The sequence below is a fragment of the Brachyhypopomus gauderio genome, chromosome 4 (genome assembly GCF_052324685.1).
Source record: "Brachyhypopomus gauderio isolate BG-103 chromosome 4, BGAUD_0.2, whole genome shotgun sequence".
NCBI classification, from domain to species: domain Eukaryota; kingdom Metazoa; phylum Chordata; class Actinopteri; order Gymnotiformes; family Hypopomidae; genus Brachyhypopomus; species Brachyhypopomus gauderio.
Genome location: NC_135214.1, coordinates 31,755,971 through 31,774,331, shown reverse-complemented (window position 1 = coordinate 31,774,331; position 18,361 = coordinate 31,755,971). Strand labels below are relative to the sequence as shown.

General features: G+C 45.1%; 2 protein-coding genes and 1 long non-coding RNA gene across 10 annotated transcripts in view; 1 reads left to right on the top strand and 2 right to left on the bottom strand.

Annotated features, from left to right (window-relative positions):
- The window catches only part of LOC143513027 (uncharacterized), a 26,531-nt gene that overhangs the window by 751 nt on the left and 7,419 nt on the right, over positions 1 to 18,361 (top strand). For 4 of the 7 annotated variants that reach the window (XR_013130569.1, XR_013130571.1, XR_013130566.1 and 1 more), the window contains exons 2-8: positions 3,207 to 3,993; positions 7,372 to 7,447; positions 7,533 to 7,690; positions 8,114 to 8,685; positions 10,685 to 10,892; positions 13,730 to 16,504; positions 17,068 to 17,180. This is a non-coding gene — a long non-coding RNA (uncharacterized LOC143513027). The remainder of the gene's footprint in view (positions 1 to 3,206; positions 3,994 to 7,371; positions 7,448 to 7,532; positions 7,691 to 8,113; positions 8,686 to 10,684; positions 10,893 to 13,729; positions 16,505 to 17,067; positions 17,181 to 18,361) is intronic. The other 3 variants (XR_013130567.1, XR_013130570.1, XR_013130568.1) reach the window with 3 other exon arrangements.
- Positions 1,037 to 14,050, bottom strand: slc26a6.2 (solute carrier family 26 member 6, tandem duplicate 2). Of its 2 annotated transcripts, XM_077003941.1 has the most exons (20): positions 13,701 to 14,050; positions 10,703 to 10,842; positions 10,341 to 10,451; positions 10,028 to 10,221; positions 9,644 to 9,808; positions 9,258 to 9,410; positions 8,951 to 9,033; positions 8,500 to 8,647; positions 8,297 to 8,410; positions 8,105 to 8,182; positions 7,778 to 7,873; positions 7,370 to 7,476; positions 7,155 to 7,224; positions 6,055 to 6,147; positions 5,540 to 5,662; positions 3,742 to 3,918; positions 3,572 to 3,626; positions 3,224 to 3,342; positions 2,732 to 2,784; positions 1,037 to 1,804 (listed from the first exon to the last, which is right to left on the bottom strand). In XM_077003941.1, exons 1-19 carry the CDS (start codon positions 13,874 to 13,876, stop codon positions 2,761 to 2,763), a joined length of 2,226 nt encoding a protein of 741 aa, XP_076860056.1. In that variant the 5' UTR covers positions 13,877 to 14,050; the 3' UTR covers positions 1,037 to 1,804; positions 2,732 to 2,760. The 2 variants fall into 2 exon arrangements, with proteins under 2 accessions (XP_076860056.1, XP_076860055.1); XM_077003940.1 differs by having other exon boundaries at positions 1,037 to 2,784.
- The window catches only part of slc26a6.1 (solute carrier family 26 member 6, tandem duplicate 1), a 5,564-nt gene continuing 2,402 nt past the window's right edge, over positions 15,200 to 18,361 (bottom strand). Inside the window, 9 exon segments of the mRNA XM_077003950.1 lie at positions 15,200 to 15,627; positions 15,748 to 15,857; positions 16,116 to 16,167; positions 16,329 to 16,451; positions 16,615 to 16,704; positions 16,887 to 16,956; positions 17,116 to 17,222; positions 17,808 to 17,903; positions 18,080 to 18,157. Coding sequence (XP_076860065.1) covers positions 15,598 to 15,627; positions 15,748 to 15,857; positions 16,116 to 16,167; positions 16,329 to 16,451; positions 16,615 to 16,704; positions 16,887 to 16,956; positions 17,116 to 17,222; positions 17,808 to 17,903; positions 18,080 to 18,157 — 756 coding nt within the window. The 3' untranslated portion in view covers positions 15,200 to 15,597.

The window sequence follows — 18,361 nt, the reverse complement described above, 5'->3', positions numbered from 1 at the left end:
GATTGGCTACCATTAAGCTGAATGCAGCTCAAAGTGCTAACTCGCTATGTAGTGACAGAATAAAAAGAAAGAAGACAACATCGTTTTCGTTTCTGCATACTAAAACAAAAGAGTAAATAAATAAAACAAACAAATAAATAAGTAAAACAGGCACAGGAGCCACCAAACTCACCTGAATAAAAGAAACCTAAAACAGAAATCCCCGGGCGTTTCAAAGTAAGGACGGAATGATCTGAGTGGTCGTTTACACCGGTTCTCGGTTGCTCACGCGTTCACATCTCAGTCCTCCTTCAGCGCTCCGAGTTCGGTCTGCGCGCCCCACAGATGCTGAGCGGACGTGTGCAGGGTGGAGAATGAAATGAGGAAACGCCAGAGCCAGAGTCCTCCCTCCCAATAAACAAACACACACAAACACATTTTTATAGAGTTGAATTTAAATCAGGTAGATTAGAATGGGCGAGCGTAGTGTTAAGCTTAAAATTGTGCTCTTTACGATTTTTGGCTAATGTTTTCACGTGCGCTGTTAGGATTTTGCGTAGCCTACATTGTGGTTGTATTTTCAGTTTCAGAGAATGCAATTTCGAGGGTTAATGCAATACACAGACTCAGATGAATAAATACAAATGACGTGACAAGCAGTCACGTTGTGCTGTGTTGTGTTGTATACTTGACACAGTCACCTGAAGGTTAGGCAGGTTCATGGCAGGAACCAGTATTGCTTTATAAAGACCGAATTCGAATCAAATTAAATCGGATCAAGCGCTGTTCCTGTTAAACACACCGTTTCGCTTTGTTTTGCGTTTGCAATTTGTTTTCTAAATCCGAGGACATAAAGGTGTGACCATTATTGGTCTGTGCTTGTAAGCCCTCGGGATTATTTCAGTTTTATTACGCAACCCCACATATGATTTTACCTGACTTTTTGACATGCTAAGTATTAATTACAATGTTTAGTTTCACTTTTATATCTACAGCATGCTTCTTAGTATATGATGTCTAGACTATAAAAATACAGACACTTAACCATTCAACAAGTCAAATAATTTTATTGTGTTCCCAGTACAAATGCAAACCAGTTCAAGACATTTCATAAATAAAAACAAAATATGACTTCATGGTGAATTTGTGACGTTTGTACGCAACATATTGCTAAAAAGTAAATCTAAAATATATAATACTTATCATACTCTAGTATCTCAAGGCAACACAGCATTACTGAGCAGGAATATTCCTGCTATCTTGCCCAGACAGTGACAGCACAGCGAGCCAGTGGAGGTTGAACCAGCCACTGTTCCCTGAAAGAACATTACAAATAAATGTGTGATGTCTCATGATAAACCCACAAAATATTATAAACCAGCAGATATAAAGTGTTAAAAGGCAGAAATTAAATTAACTATAACCAACTGAGGGTACAAATAAACATAATAGAGAAAATCCTTTTTACTAAAACAGTAAAAAGCAAAATAATGCAAACAAAGCAACAGTCAGTAGAACTTTCATCAGTTTACCAGTATAGGTCTGTAGAATCTAATTAGTAATGGGTTCATCATAGGCTAATAATAATAGACATAGCTAGTGTATTCCCAGTCAGATACATGAGTCAGACAGTCAGTCTCTCTTTAATATTTCTACATGAATGTAAACAAACTGGAATGACCTGTTAAAACAGTATGACTTGTTCTGATGTGCATATGTGCTAAAAATACACAAGTGCACTCGTTTTGCAAGAATTTGTTTTGGAGAATTTGACCTCCTGATTTGTGCCAGAGGCCCTCATACTGGGACAGGGATTCCTACTACTCTGCACAGGGACAAGGGGAGAAGACAGTTTGTGTCAGAGCTTTGGACCCATTTACATATTTTTAAACAAAAGCAAATACCTGTTGCCCTATACAACTGCATGTTATATTATGGTACAACATTTTTTTCCGCTAAAACAACCAGTTATTATAACATATGGATGTGCAATTTTCCCCCCTCAGATTAAAACTGGGATTACTGGGCAAAGTGGATTTATTTTTTGTAAGATGTAGCGGTGGTCAAGTTTTAAGTCATGTTTATAATGAATTTCAGGAAGGACATCGATTTTCACAAAAAAGTATATGTGACTTTTGTGTGTAGAGGGTTGGCAACTAAAAAGTGTAATCCCCCTCTTTTCATTTAGAATTAGATTAGGATTACATAAATAACAAATACATTTTATGACTGAAAGCCATTTCACTAGAATCAGATGATGCAACTAATTCAAGTTGAATTTACATGTGGTTTGATTCTATCTCACAAAATGTTTACCACAAGAATCACATTATGCACTTTATTATTTTGAATTTCTTAGTTGAGGACAACACCTCCCGCCATACCACATAAATAATCTAGTAAACAAACAAACAAAACCTCACAAATACAACAATCTACCCACACATAGCCTCACATAATAGACTTAAATTATAATAATTATATTTAATTATAAGGCTTTAGTATGACAGAGGAGCCCAAGGTTATAATCCCAGAATGTATTAGCTGAGAATCTTTTAAACAGAGTCTGTAATGATGTCATTGCAGTGTGTCATTCAGAGAACCGTTTCAGATAGAGTCTGCTTGTGTGATGTTTAGAAAATATGTCCAGAATGCATCTTTGTGATTGGTTTACCTCTATAAATTAATAAATTATCAACAGTTGTCTTTGAAGAGCATCAGTGTCTGCATTTCTCATTCATAAAATACTCACACTGTCATTAGTACAAGAAGGCTTTGAGTTTAGAAACGCATTTCGCTCATGTTCTGTGGAGAAAGAAGAAGCAGAATAAATTCCCACTTACACTCTAGTTCATGACTTTCATACAAACTGCTGATTAACAGATGTGCTGTCAGGGTTCAATATCAGGGCTGTTTAACCCCTGTGCATTGTATGCTTGTACGCGGTACTGAGCAAGCCCTTGTCAACTTCATGTCATGTCTCACATTAATCTTTTTTGTCAATGTCCTTCTGAGATTGATCAAATGAACTGTAACACAGTTTGGAGTACAGTATATTGTAAAATGTTGAATTTTAAAAGGTTTTGTTTGGAAAGCATTGAGATCTGTGGAGCTATTAGTGTCAAATCAAGTACAACATAGTGCTGTCTTATTACAGTGCAATAACTAAGAGTAATTCTTTTGTGTGTGTGTGTGTGTGTGTGTGTGTGTGTGTGTGTGTGTGTTAGTGGTGTGTTTGTCTGACCTTGCTTAAGATTTCTGCTTGGCAGTGTAAAACAGCATCGTGCACAGATGAAAAGAGAATCATTTTAGTGACTTTGTCACTGAAGAACTCTCCCTTTTCCAAACTTTCAATAACACATGCTGGAAGACATACAGAGAAACAGAGAGAGAACAGAGAGGGGAGAAAGAGACTTCTCAGTGTCCATGTTGATGGACTGGGTTTATGGACCAATTCTTATAACAAATATATAAACAAACACACACACACACACACACACACACACACACACACACACACACACACACACACACACACACACACACACACACACACACACACACACACACACACACACTTTCTGTCACTCACTCTGGCACCCGGATAAGAGCACTTGCATTCCTGCATCGCCAAAGTCCCTGTGAATCTGTAAAAACAATAATTTGCATCAGATTACTCTATTATATGTTTATAGCATGTTCATTATCTGCTTATAAACATTCCCTAGGTTGTTGTCATGGGAACTATGTCAGGATTCATACATTTTGCAGTGTCTTCACTCCCACTGTATCCAGGAAGTTCACAGGACTCAAGTCCAGGATGATGACCTTGGGTAGGGCAGGGTCAGAGGTGGGGTCAGGGGTGGGGTCAAGTTCTGGCACTGCTACCACGGCGACCTCATCTTTCTCCTCTATATCTGAGAATTCAGCTGCATTTCCCTGGACAAAACAGAGAACAGCAGTTACCTGGGATTTCCCCACCCAACTCACACACATCCACACCCCAAACCCCCAGTGAGTTCCACACCCCCACACCCCCACCCTCCTGTATGTTCCACACCCCCACCCTCCTGTATGTTCCACACCCCCACACCTCCATCCTCCTGTATGTTCCACACCCCCACAGCCCCACCCTCCTGTATGTTCCACACCCCCACCCTCCTGTATGTTCCACACCCCCACACCTCCATCCTCCTGTATGTTCCACACCCCCACCCTCCTGTATGTTCCACACCCCCACCCTCCTGTATGTTCCACACCCCCACACCCCCACCCTCCTGTATGTTCCACACCCCCACACCTCCATCCTCCTGTATGTTCCACACCTCCACCCTCCTGTATGTTCTACACCTCCATCCTCCTGTATGTTCCACACCCCCACACCTCCTGTATGTTCCACACCCCCACCCTCCTGTATGTTCCACACCTCCATCCTCCTGTATGTTCCACACTCCCACACCTCCACCCTCCTGTATGTTCCACACCCCCACACCTCCTGTATGTTCCACACCCCCACCCTCCTGTATGTTCCACACCTCCATCCTCCTGTATGTTCCACACCCCCCACACCCCCACCCTCCTGTATGTTCCACACCCCCACACCCCCACCCTCCTGTATGTTCCACACCCCCACACCTCCACCCTCCTGTATGTTCCACACCTCCACCCTCCTGTATGTTCCACACCTCCATCCTCCTGTATGTTCCACACTCCCACACCTCCATCCTCCTGTATGTTCCACACCCCCACCCTCCTGTATGTTCCACACTCCCACACCCCCACCCTCCTGTATGTTCCACACCTCCACCCTCCTGTATGTTCCACACCCCCACAGCTCCATCCTCCTGTATGTTCCACACGCCCACCCTCCTGTATGTTCCACACCTCCATCCTCCTGTATGTTCCACACCCCCACAGCCCCACCCTCCTGTATGTTCCACACCCCCACAGCCCCACCCTCCTGTATGTTCCACACCCCCACACCTCCATCCTCCTGTATGTTCCACACCCCCACCCTCCTGTATGTTCCATACCCCCACAGCCCCACCCTCCTGTATGTTCCACACCCCCACACCTCCATCCTCCTGTATGTTCCACACCCCCACCCTCCTGTATGTTCCACACCCCCACCCTCCTGTATGTTCCACACCCCCACACCCCCACCCTCCTGTATGTTCCACACCCCCACACCTCCATCCTCCTGTATGTTCCACACCCCCACCCTCCTGTATGTTCCATACCCCCACCCTCCTGTATGTTCCACACCCCCACACCTCCTGTATGTTCCACACCCCCACAGCCCCACCCTCCTGTATGTTCCACACCCCCACACCTCCATCCTCCTGTATGTTCCACACCCCCACCCTCCTGTATGTTCCACACCCCCACACCTCCTGTATGTTCCACACCCCCACAGCCCCACCCTCCTGTATGTTCCACACCCCCACACCTCCACCCTCCTGTATGTTCCACACCCCCACCCTCCTGTATGTTCCACACCCCCACCCTCCTGTATGTTCCACACCTCCATCCTCTTTTGATTGGCTGCTGCTGGTCTCACCATCTCTTTTGCTCTTTTCTTTGCTTCTTTTTTCGCTCTCTTCCTTTCCTTCTTCTCTTTCCTCAGTCTCTTTGCCTCAAGTTTCTTCTTCTGTGTGAGGAGTTTAGCTACATCTACCCCAGTCTACACACACACACACACACACACACACACACACACACACACACACACACACACACACACACACACACACACACACACACACACACACACACACACACACATGTTGATTGACACCTTGTAGGTCACACTGTAAATGTTTAGTTGGTCTGTAAGTGCACATGCACAGCACAGATGAATCCAGCTTTCAGCTCTGTACAGCAATATGTTACATTCAAAACTGTATCTGACAAAGTCCCTTCTGAGGTAAATATATGCCCCTATGAATGAAAAAAACACCCAGTGAGAGTCTGTAAACATGTGGGATATAGGATGTATACTATGTACTGGTGTGTGTACAGTAGTGAGGTGTTTATCGCTGTGTGTGTGAGAGAGATGGAGGTGGGGGGGGGTACCTTCTCATAGAGGTTTTCTGTGTACATCTCAGCATTAGCAAAGTACAGAGTGACAGAGGAACGGAATATCACCACTTCAGGAATCTGTGTAACCTGCAACACACATGCACACACACATACACAAAAGCACACACAGTTATATGATTTACACTGGAAAGCTCCCTCTGTCATCCATGTTTTCATCATCCATTTTATCAAACCACTAGTTCAATATTTAAGCAGGATATCTGTCAACCTGAAGGCCCATGTGTCACTGCGACAGTGACAGATCACCTGACCCACACGTGGCCGAGCACTGGAACTCAGACGACTCTTCCCGCACCCTCGGACCTGTCTGAGTCCATAGCAAACCTAACGTCTGCCAAGGAGATGTTAATGTGACAGCTCTAACAATAGACCACAGCCTTAACCACTTTAACTATAACGGCAGTCTCTGCCCACAGCAATTTTAAGAATCTAAAAATATATCAAAGGTTTAACACAGTGCTTCAAGATCTACAGTAACAGATTCAATTTCTCCTCACATTCTTGTGACTCTGGTCCCTCCCTGTCATTGTGCTCCTAAGACTCCCTTTGTTGGCGCTCTCCTAATCTTTGCTGCACTACTTTGTCTTTTGAACTGCTAATCACGCTTTGTATGAACTGTATCGTTCTTTTGTTGTCTTGTGTGGAGTCGGACGTGCTAGTTTCTAGCATGAAAGAGAACACCCACACCCACACACGAGACGAGCAAACCAGCAGCGCAATATGCCAAGAATATGAGTAAGACCAGGAGAAACGCACAGCAGGACACACCAAATCAAACGTAACATACTTTGAGTTTCTCTCTTTCTCACTTTCACACACTCACAGACACACTCGTTCTCTCACAATCCCTCCCACTCAAACACACACATATACGCATGCACACACACACACACGACAGAGAGAGAGAGAGAGAAATGCAGGCACTCAATAAGTATGTAAGTCTAATTATGCCAAAACCAAAAAGAGCATACACTAAAACATGAATTCTATTATATTTCAATACATTACATTATATTATTACATGTAATGTAGAAGTTCATATAATGTACTTGTGTGTATGTACTTGGTTGTACCTGACTGTAGTCCTCTATTGGTCTGTAGATGTCAGTTCCAGGAACTTGCCCAAGGAGAGAATACCTGGGCCTGAAACACACACGCACACACACACACACACACACACACACACACTAACTTTAATATGGAGTTTGATGTGTGGTTCGTGTTAATGGTAACTGTAGCACTATAAGCCTGAACTGGTGCTGGTGTTATTTTTAACTCTGGAACTCACAGCTGTGTCCTGAATATGACCGTGAGCATGGAGAAGGCGATTGAGGCGGCCAGACCCAGATCCGGATTCAACAGAATAGTAAGAATCAGTGTCATCAGCCACACCAGCTACACATGGGCAGAACGGGACACCAACAGGACATAAAGCAGCTTCTGTCCAACAGATGGCTCAGCAACCCCCACTCCCCCATTTATGGACGAGAGGATAAACATCAAATATCTGAGGCCCCGAATAACTGCTCGGTGTATGGGTGGAAATGAGCTTAGAACACACAACGCTGTACAACTCTGTACTGTCTTCCTTTAGATCACTAAGAAAAAAGTAAGCTGGATCTCTCTCTCCCTTCCTCCCTCCCTTTCTCTCTCTCCCTCCTTCTTTCTGTCTTTCTCTCTCTCCACACACACTCACCATGTCCACTTTGTTCTTCCTCCAGAGAACTGGTATGTCTCCAAATTGTTTCATCATACCCTGCAGGTTCACATAGATAATAGCAGCCAACACCGCCTAGAGACACATCCGCACACACCCCCCACACACACATATGCATGCACACATGCATAAACACACACGCACACGTACACACCCATAAAGAGATTCATTTACATACATAACATCTTTCTTTTTTTGTCTCACTCTCACAAGCATGCTCTCTCTCTCTATCTATCTCTCTCTATCTATCTATCTCACACTCACAAAGTTTCATTGGATATGCATAACATTCTTTCCTTGTTATACCTTTGGTAGGTCTTCAAAGAGTTCTCCGATCTTTAGCAAAATCACAAGCATCACTACTGCAGAAACAGCTCCTGCCACCTGGAGATGAACAGAGCAATAGAAGACAGTTTCTTCACTGCGTGCAGCCACCTTAGTGTTTAAGTGTATAATCAGGCTTCTAGCCTAGAGATGTGGTCAAATGAGTGTGTTCACCTGACTCTTCCCCCCTGTGCTAACTTGCACCATAGAGCGAGACATGGAGCAGCTGACGGCAAAGCACTGGAAAAAGCCACCAACAGTGTTACACAGTCCCAGCGCTACAAGCTCCTATTGCGGGGAGAAGATGACGTCTCAGTATGGAGATCGCTGGAGTAAATGAGCTTTGAAAGAGATGGGAGCAGTTTCACCACTCTTGCCTGGTTGCTGTCAACCTTGTAGCCATATTTGAGAGCAAAGGTCCGTCCAAGCGATATGGCGATTCCATATCCCACCACGGCCAGCGCAAAGGCGTCGCCGATGATGGAGCCCATCATAGAGAATTCAGGCAATACTGGAGCCTGTAGTCTATGGACAAAGGGAGAGAGAGATGGAGCGAGAGAGAGGTGGGCAGAGAAGGAGAGAGAGTGAGGGAGAGAGAAGGACAGAGGGAGAGAGACAGGCAGAGAGGGAGATGGAGTGAGAGAATAACAGAATGTCATGTATATGTACACTAAGGTCACATCGGTGTTCCATTATTAATCCTTATAGCTACCATACCCACCACACATTACACCACAGCTGTGTTCGAGGCTCTTGCAGGACACAAGTTTGTAACAGCCATGTCATGAAGCAATAAACAGAGTGAAAGCAAGCAGGAAGGAAACTCACCCTGACGGAATCCGGCCTACGATCTCTACACCATATTCAGTCTTTAAATCAACCTGCCACGACACTACAGTAGCTATAATAATCTGCAAAAACATGCACATGCACATAAACACACACGTAAACGAGAAGAGGATGGCTATTGTAGCAATATCATATATATAACCCTAATGATGCATTAAAGTACATTGTAGAAGTTATTCCGATTATAATTAATTGTCATAATTATTTTTATTTTTTGGGAAGGACACTCAAGTCTACCTGCACAATGCATGTGTGTGTGACGGTACTTGTGTGTAAAGATACTTACAGCAATGAGCTCTACAGGGATAGGAACAGGAATTTTGCGCGCCAGGCAGGAATTTAATTCCTTAGCACCGATTAGACACACAATAGTTACAATGCTCACAACCAGGGTACCAATGTTTGTATGACCGAGCAAAGAACACACTTCCAATACAGTCTGTGGGAGGATACACAGCACCAGAGAGAGAGAGAGAGAGAGAGAGAGAGAGCGAGCAACAACAATTAAACCTAAGATTCCAAACAGTGTTCTTCTCCAGACACTAGAGGGAGCTAGCATTACACATAGTCATTAAGAGTAAAAATGAAACACCTTCAGATTTACATGTTTAAATGTGTGTGTGTGTGTGTGTGTGTGTGTGTGTGTGTGTGTGTGTGTGTGTTAGAACGCACATATATGAGAGACAAGGGTCCACTGTAGCGATGGGGACTGATACCAAATGTGTATTTTAACTGGGACACGATGACATGAATGGACGCAGCAGTAGTGTAGCCTCTGACCAGGGGCTCCGACAGATACGTCACTACGAACCCAAACTGCACCATACCTAAGAGCAACTACACACGCAAACATGGACACACACACACACCACACACACACACACACACACACACATGCATGCATGCACATTCGGTGTCAGTGTCTCCAGTCAACAGTCAAAATATACACACACACACTGTGTTAGTTTTACACAACTTGATGAAATACATTTGTGCACGCACACACACCCACCCACACACACACACACACACACACACACACACACACACACACACCTGAAAGACGCCAGACAGGAAGGTGGCCGCTGCTGCCACTTTGACTCTCTCCATGTCTCGGGTTGCGATGTCTACGATGAGGCTGTTGTTGGTGTCGTTGTTGTTGGTGTCGTTGCCCAGGATCATAAAGTTCGAGTCTGGAGCCATTCGCTCCGTCACGGCACCGATCATCACACTCATCACCGCATATGTACCTGCACGTGGCGACAGTCAGACTGTGTGTGTGTGCACATGTCTGTCTGTTTAGTCCTGCCCATATAGTTGCTGCTGGTGGTGTGTGTGTGTGTGTGTGTGTGTGTGAGTGTGTACTTACCCACTGAAATGTGCTTAGAAGATCCAAAAATGAAGTAGATGAGTATTGGGTAGAATGAGGAATAGAGACCAAACACAGCAGGCACAGCAGCCAGCAGTGCATATGCCATACCTACACACACACACACAAACACACACACGCGCACATGTACACAGGTTGAGGGCGAGGGGATTCGGGCGGGGTTCAAATGTGTGTGTGTGTGTGTGTGGACAAGGACATTCGGGTTTCAAATGTGTGTGTGTGTGTGTGTGTGTGTGTGTTTGGGTGTGTGTGTTTGGGTGTGTGTGTGTGTGTGTGTGTGTTTGGGTGTGTGTGTGTGTGTGTGTGTGTGTGTGTGAGGACAGGGGCATTCGGGGTTCAACCTTGTGGCAGGTGCATGATGCCCACACTGATTCCTGAGACCACGTCTCCAAAAGCGTTCTCTCGGAGTGGGTAACGCGGCAGCCATGACAATACAGGAACACACGACAGGAAGCAGCTCTTCACACGAGGACCAGAACATCTGCAGCACAGACACAGGGGAGTCTTGAATGAGACACTGGTGAGATCCAGGTGAGAAACATGGGAGGCTCAGGTTAAACTTTAGTAAAGGGGTGGAGTTACTCTACAACCAGCAACAACAAAACTTCCACTCTGTTGAATCAGTCCTTTCAAGTTCAGTTTAGATTTGGGTTATAAATCTGCACAGGTTGTCATGTGAGTTCACTCCAGACAATCACCTTATTGTCCATGCAATAAGTTCTCCATAGTCGATTCCACCCTGTTGAGTCTGTTTAGGTGGATGGTTCTTGTCAGGCCAACATTAACCCTGATACGGTTGTAACACGGTTGTGGGTGTCAAGCTCACAAATGTAAAAAGCACATCAGGGTTTTGTTTTCATGTAATGTGAACACTACCCTGCACCCAGTTACCATGGGAGCACTCCAGGTGTTGTCTCAGTCTAGCGACCATGACTTTGAACTCTGTTCCAAACTCTGTTCGTGTGAAGTAAACACTTAAAGTCAGGGCTCTCAAGTCTCACGTATTGAGACGCATTGAGGTCATTTGACCGTCTTCACACGCTCACACGCCACACCTCCGATTTCACACGGCGAGAACAACTGACGCTCGCCACCCCCCCCCCCCCCCCCCCGCTCAACAACTGACGTTCGCCACCCCCCCCCCCCCCCCCCCGCTCAACAATTAACGTTCGCCACCCCCCGTCAACAGAACACACCTCCTCATAACGGAACACACCTCCTCATAACGGAATACACCTCCTCCTAACAATACACACCTCCTCATAACAGAACATACCTGCTCCTAACAGAACACACCTCCCCCTAACAGAACACACCTCCTCCTAATGGAACACACCTCCTCCTAATGGAACACACCTCCTCATAACAGAATATACCTCCTCCTAACAGAACACACCTCCTCCTAACGGAACAAACCTCCTCCTAACGGAGCAGACTGCTTCATAACGGACCAGACCTCCTCCTAACGGAGCAGACCTCCTCCGAATAGAACACACCTCCTCCTAACGGAGCAGACTTACTCCTAACAGAACACCTCCTCCTAACAGAGCACACCTCCTCCTAACAGAGCACACCTCCTTCTAAGGGAACACATCTCCTCCTAACAGAGCACACCTCCTCCTAACAGAACACACCTCCTCCTAACAGAACACACCTCCTCATAACGGAACACACCTCCTCATAACGGAGCACACCTCCTCCTAACAGAGCACACCTCCTCCTAACAGAGCACACCTCCTCCTAATGGAACACACCTCCTCATAACGGAACACACCTCCTCATAACAGAACACACCTCCTCATAACAGAGCACACCTCTTCCTAACGGAGCACACCTCCTCCTAATGGAGCACACCTCCTCCTAACGGAACACACCTCCTCATAACGGAACACACCTCCTCATAACGGAGCACACCTCCTCCTAACGGAACACACCTCCTCATAACAGAACACACCTCCTCATAACAGAGCACACCTCTTCCTAACGGAGCACACCTCCTCCTAACGGAGCACACCTCCTCCTAACGAAGCACATCTCCTCCTAATGGAGCACACCTCCTCCTAACAGAACACAACTCCTTATAATGGAACACACCTCCTCCTAACGGAGCACACCTCCTCCTAACGGAGCACACCTCCTCCTAACAGAACACACCTCCTCATAACGGAACACACCTCCTCATAACGGAACACACCTCCTCCTAACAGAACACACCTCCTCCTAACAGAACATACCTCCTCCTAACAGAATACCCCTCCCCCTAACGGAACACACCTCCTCCTAATGGAACACACCTCCTCATAACGGAACACACCTCCTCCTAACAGAACACACCTCCTTCTAATGGAACACACCTCCTCCTAACAGAACACACCTCCTCCTAACGGAACACACCTCCTCATCTCCTCCTCCTAACGGAACACACCTCTTCCTAACGGAGCACACCTCCTCCTAACAGAACACACCTCCTCCTAACGGAGCACACCTCCTCCTAACGAAGCACATCTCCTCCTAATGGAGCACACCTCCTCCTAAGAGAACACACCTCCTCATAATTGAACACACCTCCTCCTAACGGAGCACACCTCCCCCTAACAGAACACATCTCCTAATGGAACAAACCTCCTAATGGAGCAGACCGCCTCATAAAGGAGCACACCTCCTCCTAACAGAACACATCTCCTCCTAACGGAGCACACCTCCTCCTAACAGAACACACCTCCTCATAACGGAACACACCTCCTCCTAATGGAACACACCTCCTCATAACGGAACACACCTCCTCCTAACAGAACACACCTCCTCCTAACAGAGCACAACTCCTCCTAACAGAACACACCTCCTCCTAACGGAACACATCTCCTCATCACCTCCTCCTAACGGAACATACCTCCTCCTAACGGAACAAACCTCCTCCTAACGGAGCAGACTGCTTCATAACGGACCAGACCTCCTCCTAACGGAGCAGACCTCCTCCGAATAGAACACACCTCCTCCTAACGGAGCAGACCTCTTCCTAACGGAGCAGACCTCCTCCTAACAGAACACCTCCTCCTAACAGAGCAGACCTCCTCCTAACAAAGCACACCTCTTCCTAACAGAACACACCTCCTCATAACAGAACACACCTCCTCCTAATGGAGCACACCTCCTCCTAACAGAACACACCTCCTCCTAACAGAGCAGACCTCCTCCTAACAGAGCACACCTCCTCCTAACGGAGCACACCTCCTCCTAACAGAGCACACCTCTTCCTAACGGAACACACCTCCTCCTAAAAAGCACACCTCCTCCTAACCGAGGACACGAGGTACTCCTGACTACAGCGACAGTTCTCACCTCACTGACTCTTTGATCTTGTCTGACAGCGATGACCTGGTGTCCGTCTTTTCAGCCAACTCGTCGACTGTGAGTTCGTCCATGACCTCCCGCTGGACGTTGTAGTCCACCCTCCTCCTCTTCACCAGATCATCCATCTTCATCATCTCACTGCCGTTCTGCAGAATGTTCGACATTGGCAAAAACAAAAACTCTCCCCTTCGCCTCACTTTAATGAGTCTGTGCCACTTGTACCATGAACTTTCTCCTCTGTGCCCCACTGTGACACCAGAGCACGTTCCAGATTGAGGGTCTGGATTATTAAGAAAAGCTGTCACTCTGTTTTATAGACTGGATTATATGCTAATATTCTAGACTCCACAAGCCAATCCAATTACAAGTATAGAGCTGTTGGTATGTGAGAATGGCAGAGACATCCAGATCTCTGGTGTGAGAGTCCTCACACTCTCCTGTCCTGACTGGTCTTAATGTGTTCTGGTGGATGTGCACGTACACATTCCCAACATCTCCAGCCTGAAGTGCAAAGTCTCCGAGCCACGGGAAGGCAGATTGCAAAACAGAGAGGGAACAACCCAGACCAGGGAACGGATCCTGGATCCTTACACACGTACAAGATCACAGAGGTCTTAGAGATAAGGTCACAGAGATAAGACAGGAAATCACTCTATGAAGTTCATCTTATTGTTCTGCCTGGTGCTCTATTAGTCCGGTGCCAGGTTTTCCGAGGAGCTATAGGGATGAGAGAGTAAATGATCTATAAGAGACTGAGAAGGCTAATGAGTTGTTAACATCACAGCTACATGAGATGTAGAGTTCACTTTATATACCATGTGAAATTACCCTAAACACATAATCAGACCTTAACTTATCTTTAAAAACATTCTGTAAATGCTACAGCAAAGTACTACAGCAAATTGCAGAGGTTTTTGATTCTTTATGTTATAAATTGCATATATAATGTAAAAATGTAAGTCTATAAAATAACCAGTACCCATTAAAGGCCTTATTAAAGTAATTCAAATGAAAGTGCAGGTTGTGCATTAAAGGTTAAGTGGGAGGTTGGTTATTCTCACAGATTTGATGTATTTTATGGAGGTCTCAGAGGAAGGAAGCATATTTTAATGTGATTCATGCATTTATAACTCATGATTAGGGGTGTTCCCCAGTTCAGTATTAATATTAGTGTGCAGTTTTATGTGCATACCATTAATCAGGATATGTATGAGGACGAAGTGTGCTTTGTGCTTGTCAATCATTAATGTGGCACCACCCCCAACTGCTTGTCCTCACTTGTGTCTGCAGAGACATCCTGAGACATCCAACAGCTTCTAGACTTTACAGAAGTAAATCATTGCTATTGTTATGTCACTATGTGAAATTAGAAATCTGGACAGAAGGATTTAGGACATGGTCAAGCACCTGATAAACTCGATTTTATAACGCAAGTGTTTTATTATCAGAGCCTTCTGTGGAAGTTTGCAGTAAACATGCAGTGTACGTTACCCTATGGCAAAATGGCACATTTCACAGAAGATCTAAAGGGATGGTAACCTGGAAATGAGGGAGCTGTCAGCATAAACTCGCCTGCCCGTTCTGATGGACGCTTGTTCCAGTCAGTACGTCAGGTAAAGACCAATATAGATTTGTGAACAAATAAATGTACAGTGGACAAATACATTTTGCTAAAAGTTCCCAGGGAAATTAATAATTTCAAGCAAATGATCAGCTTACAATGTTTCCTACTGCAAGGATAACAATCACAATGGGCTTGACATTCCGCACTCCAGTTTGAATAAAAGCTTTTGGTAAATAACTTGGTAGATTCATGTCTCCTGAAGGTCAAAGTTGAAGGGTAATCTTCACTTTTGCTTGAAGTTAACGACACAGATGGTCAACGTTAGACGTCACTGATATCTACGTCCATATCCTAGAAGCAAATACATGATCAGTGTCAAATAATACTATTTGTAGAAAACACACAGGTGATTCCTGTGATTAATGTGGCACAAATGCACACACACAAACACATGAACACGTATGCACACACCTGTATTTTACAGCAGTGCTGGACAGCATCGTGCACAGAGTGGAAAAAGCATGATCTGGCCAAACATTCAGGAACTACACCATTATCCTTCAGCTGAGAGAAGAGCCCATCTGCACACTCGAACACATTTTATACTTTATTTGATTCCATATACAGTAAATAACATCATCAGGAAACAAAATATTGCTAAAAAACATCCAGCATGGTATACAGTTCATTTCTCAAGTGCGATTTCAAGGATAAAGAAACACACACACACACACACACACACACACACACACACACACACACACACACACACACACACACACGCATGAATGCTAGGCTATATGTGTATTTCTACATGTGTGTTTGTAAGAGACATTAACCTGGACAGGCAGCGAGAAAGAGACTTATCTGCATGTCAAATTCTTCAGCCACCTGAGACACAGGGACGCACGAGGGACACAACATGGTGCACAGTTCAGATCTTTGTATATATACGACACACAGTGTGTTTGTGCGTGCTCATAAAACACAGCTCTGTGGGTACGCATGTGTGCGTGTTTGTAGGCAGGTGTGTGTGTGTGAAGTGAACCCACAGATCTGAGCATTCTGATGGAAGAATCCATGAAGACGACTCCACTCAACTCCAGGATGACACGGTGCTCAGAGCTGTGTGCAGCAGCTCTGACTGGACTCTCCTCTCTACCTCTCTGAACAGCCTGCACGGGGCCCAGAGCACAAGCATGAGCACACACACGCTCATTCATAGCAAGTGAGTGTTTGAACAAATCAAGTAAAGTTTGGAGTTATTTGTGTGTGTGTGTGTGTGTGTGTGTGTGTGTGTGTGTGTGTGTGTGTGTGTGTGTGTGTGTGTGTGAATACCTCTCTTAATGAGCTAAAATAGAGATTGTTGTTAGCGAAATACAACGGATTTGAGCAGGAGAATATGGTCACTCCAGGAATCTGTTTCACCTACAAAGACACACATTTCTTGCTTTGGGTGTTCAGGAAATGTTTGTATATGTGTGTGTATATATTAGGAAAATGCAATAGCAAATGCACTGAATCTGAAGTCTGACAGTCATGATCACACATGACCAAATTCTCCCACAGAAAGAAGAAAGTGAGTGAGTGAGTGTATGTGTATTCAGGACCTTGGTTTAAATCTTCAAATCTCTGTAGCAGTCAGTACCAGGAATGACTTCAAGAACCGCAAACCTAGCACTGTCACACATACACATGGTGGTGGTGGTGGTGGTGGGGGGGGGTTTGACAGAGTTAAACAGAGAGAGAGAATGCAGGAGAGACCTATTTCATTTGTACATCTCATTCCAGGAGAATGATTCCATGGATGCAGGCAGTTAGTGAGCGACTGTAACGTACCGCTGCGTCCTGAAGACAACGGTGAGGAGGGAGAAGACCATGGCAGCTCCCAGCCCTAAATCCAGGTTGAACACCAGGGCACACAGCAGAGACACTAGCCACACCAGCTACACCTCAGCAGGGCAGAAAGACAGGAAACACCCCTGATCAGAGGCCTCCTGGAGCTCAGAGAGCAGGGACGAGGAAGAGGGACCATCACATGAACACAGGAAACATAACGTCAAGTTTCCAGTGTTTGTTATCTCAGGCCAGATCATGGCTGGAGAAATCCATCTGTAAGGCACTGAAAGGCAGGAGATGTTTACCTGTCCCTGCTGTTCACACTGGATACGTGTTATTGAGGCTCAACTTACAGCTCCATCATAACACTTTTTAATCTCCTCAGTCCTTTCCAAGGCAGTTTTTTGTAATTATTATCATTATTATTTTTATTTATTAGACATATCTATTAATATTACTACTGTTGTTATTGTTGTTGCTGTATGCTGCAATTTTTCTTTTGTTCTAATATATTAAGTTTTTTTCAGATTATACTGTGTTTTTTGCAGTACAGCAACAGCGCAGACAGAGGCTTTGATATTATCTAGGGATCCGTGAAAAAAGTTTAAGTGAATGGTTGGAAACTGATGATGGATGGAGACTGATAAAGGATGAATCTGTGAACACATGGATGGATTTCTCTCCTTTCTCACTAGATCTAGACGGTCCGTAGCCCAGAGTCTTGGCACGTCCTTGATCTGAGCAAAAATCCCCTGGAGATTCACCAAGACAATTACAGCCAAGACTGCCTGTAGTGACACAAACACACAGACACACACACACACACACACACACACACACACACACACACACACACACACACACACACACACACACACACACACACACACACACACAAACAATTGTGCATGTACACAAACACACATACTCGTATACAAAAGCATGAATACATGCGTGCAGCTACCTTTGGAAGTAATTCAAAAAGTGGTCCAAACTTCAGCAGGACAGCCAAGATAAGGAAAGCAGATACCAGGGCTGAAACCTTGTGTGTGAGAGTGTGTGTGTGTGTGTGTGTATGTGTGTGTGTGAGAGAGAGAGAGAGAGAGAGAGAGAGAGAGAGAGAGAGAGAGAGAGAGAGAACATATTAACATGGTAGTAATAGGGGTAAGCATAATGTTTTTGTGTTTATTTGTGCTTGTATAGTTTTTGTGGAAGAACACAGGGCACAGTTAACATGAATCTTATG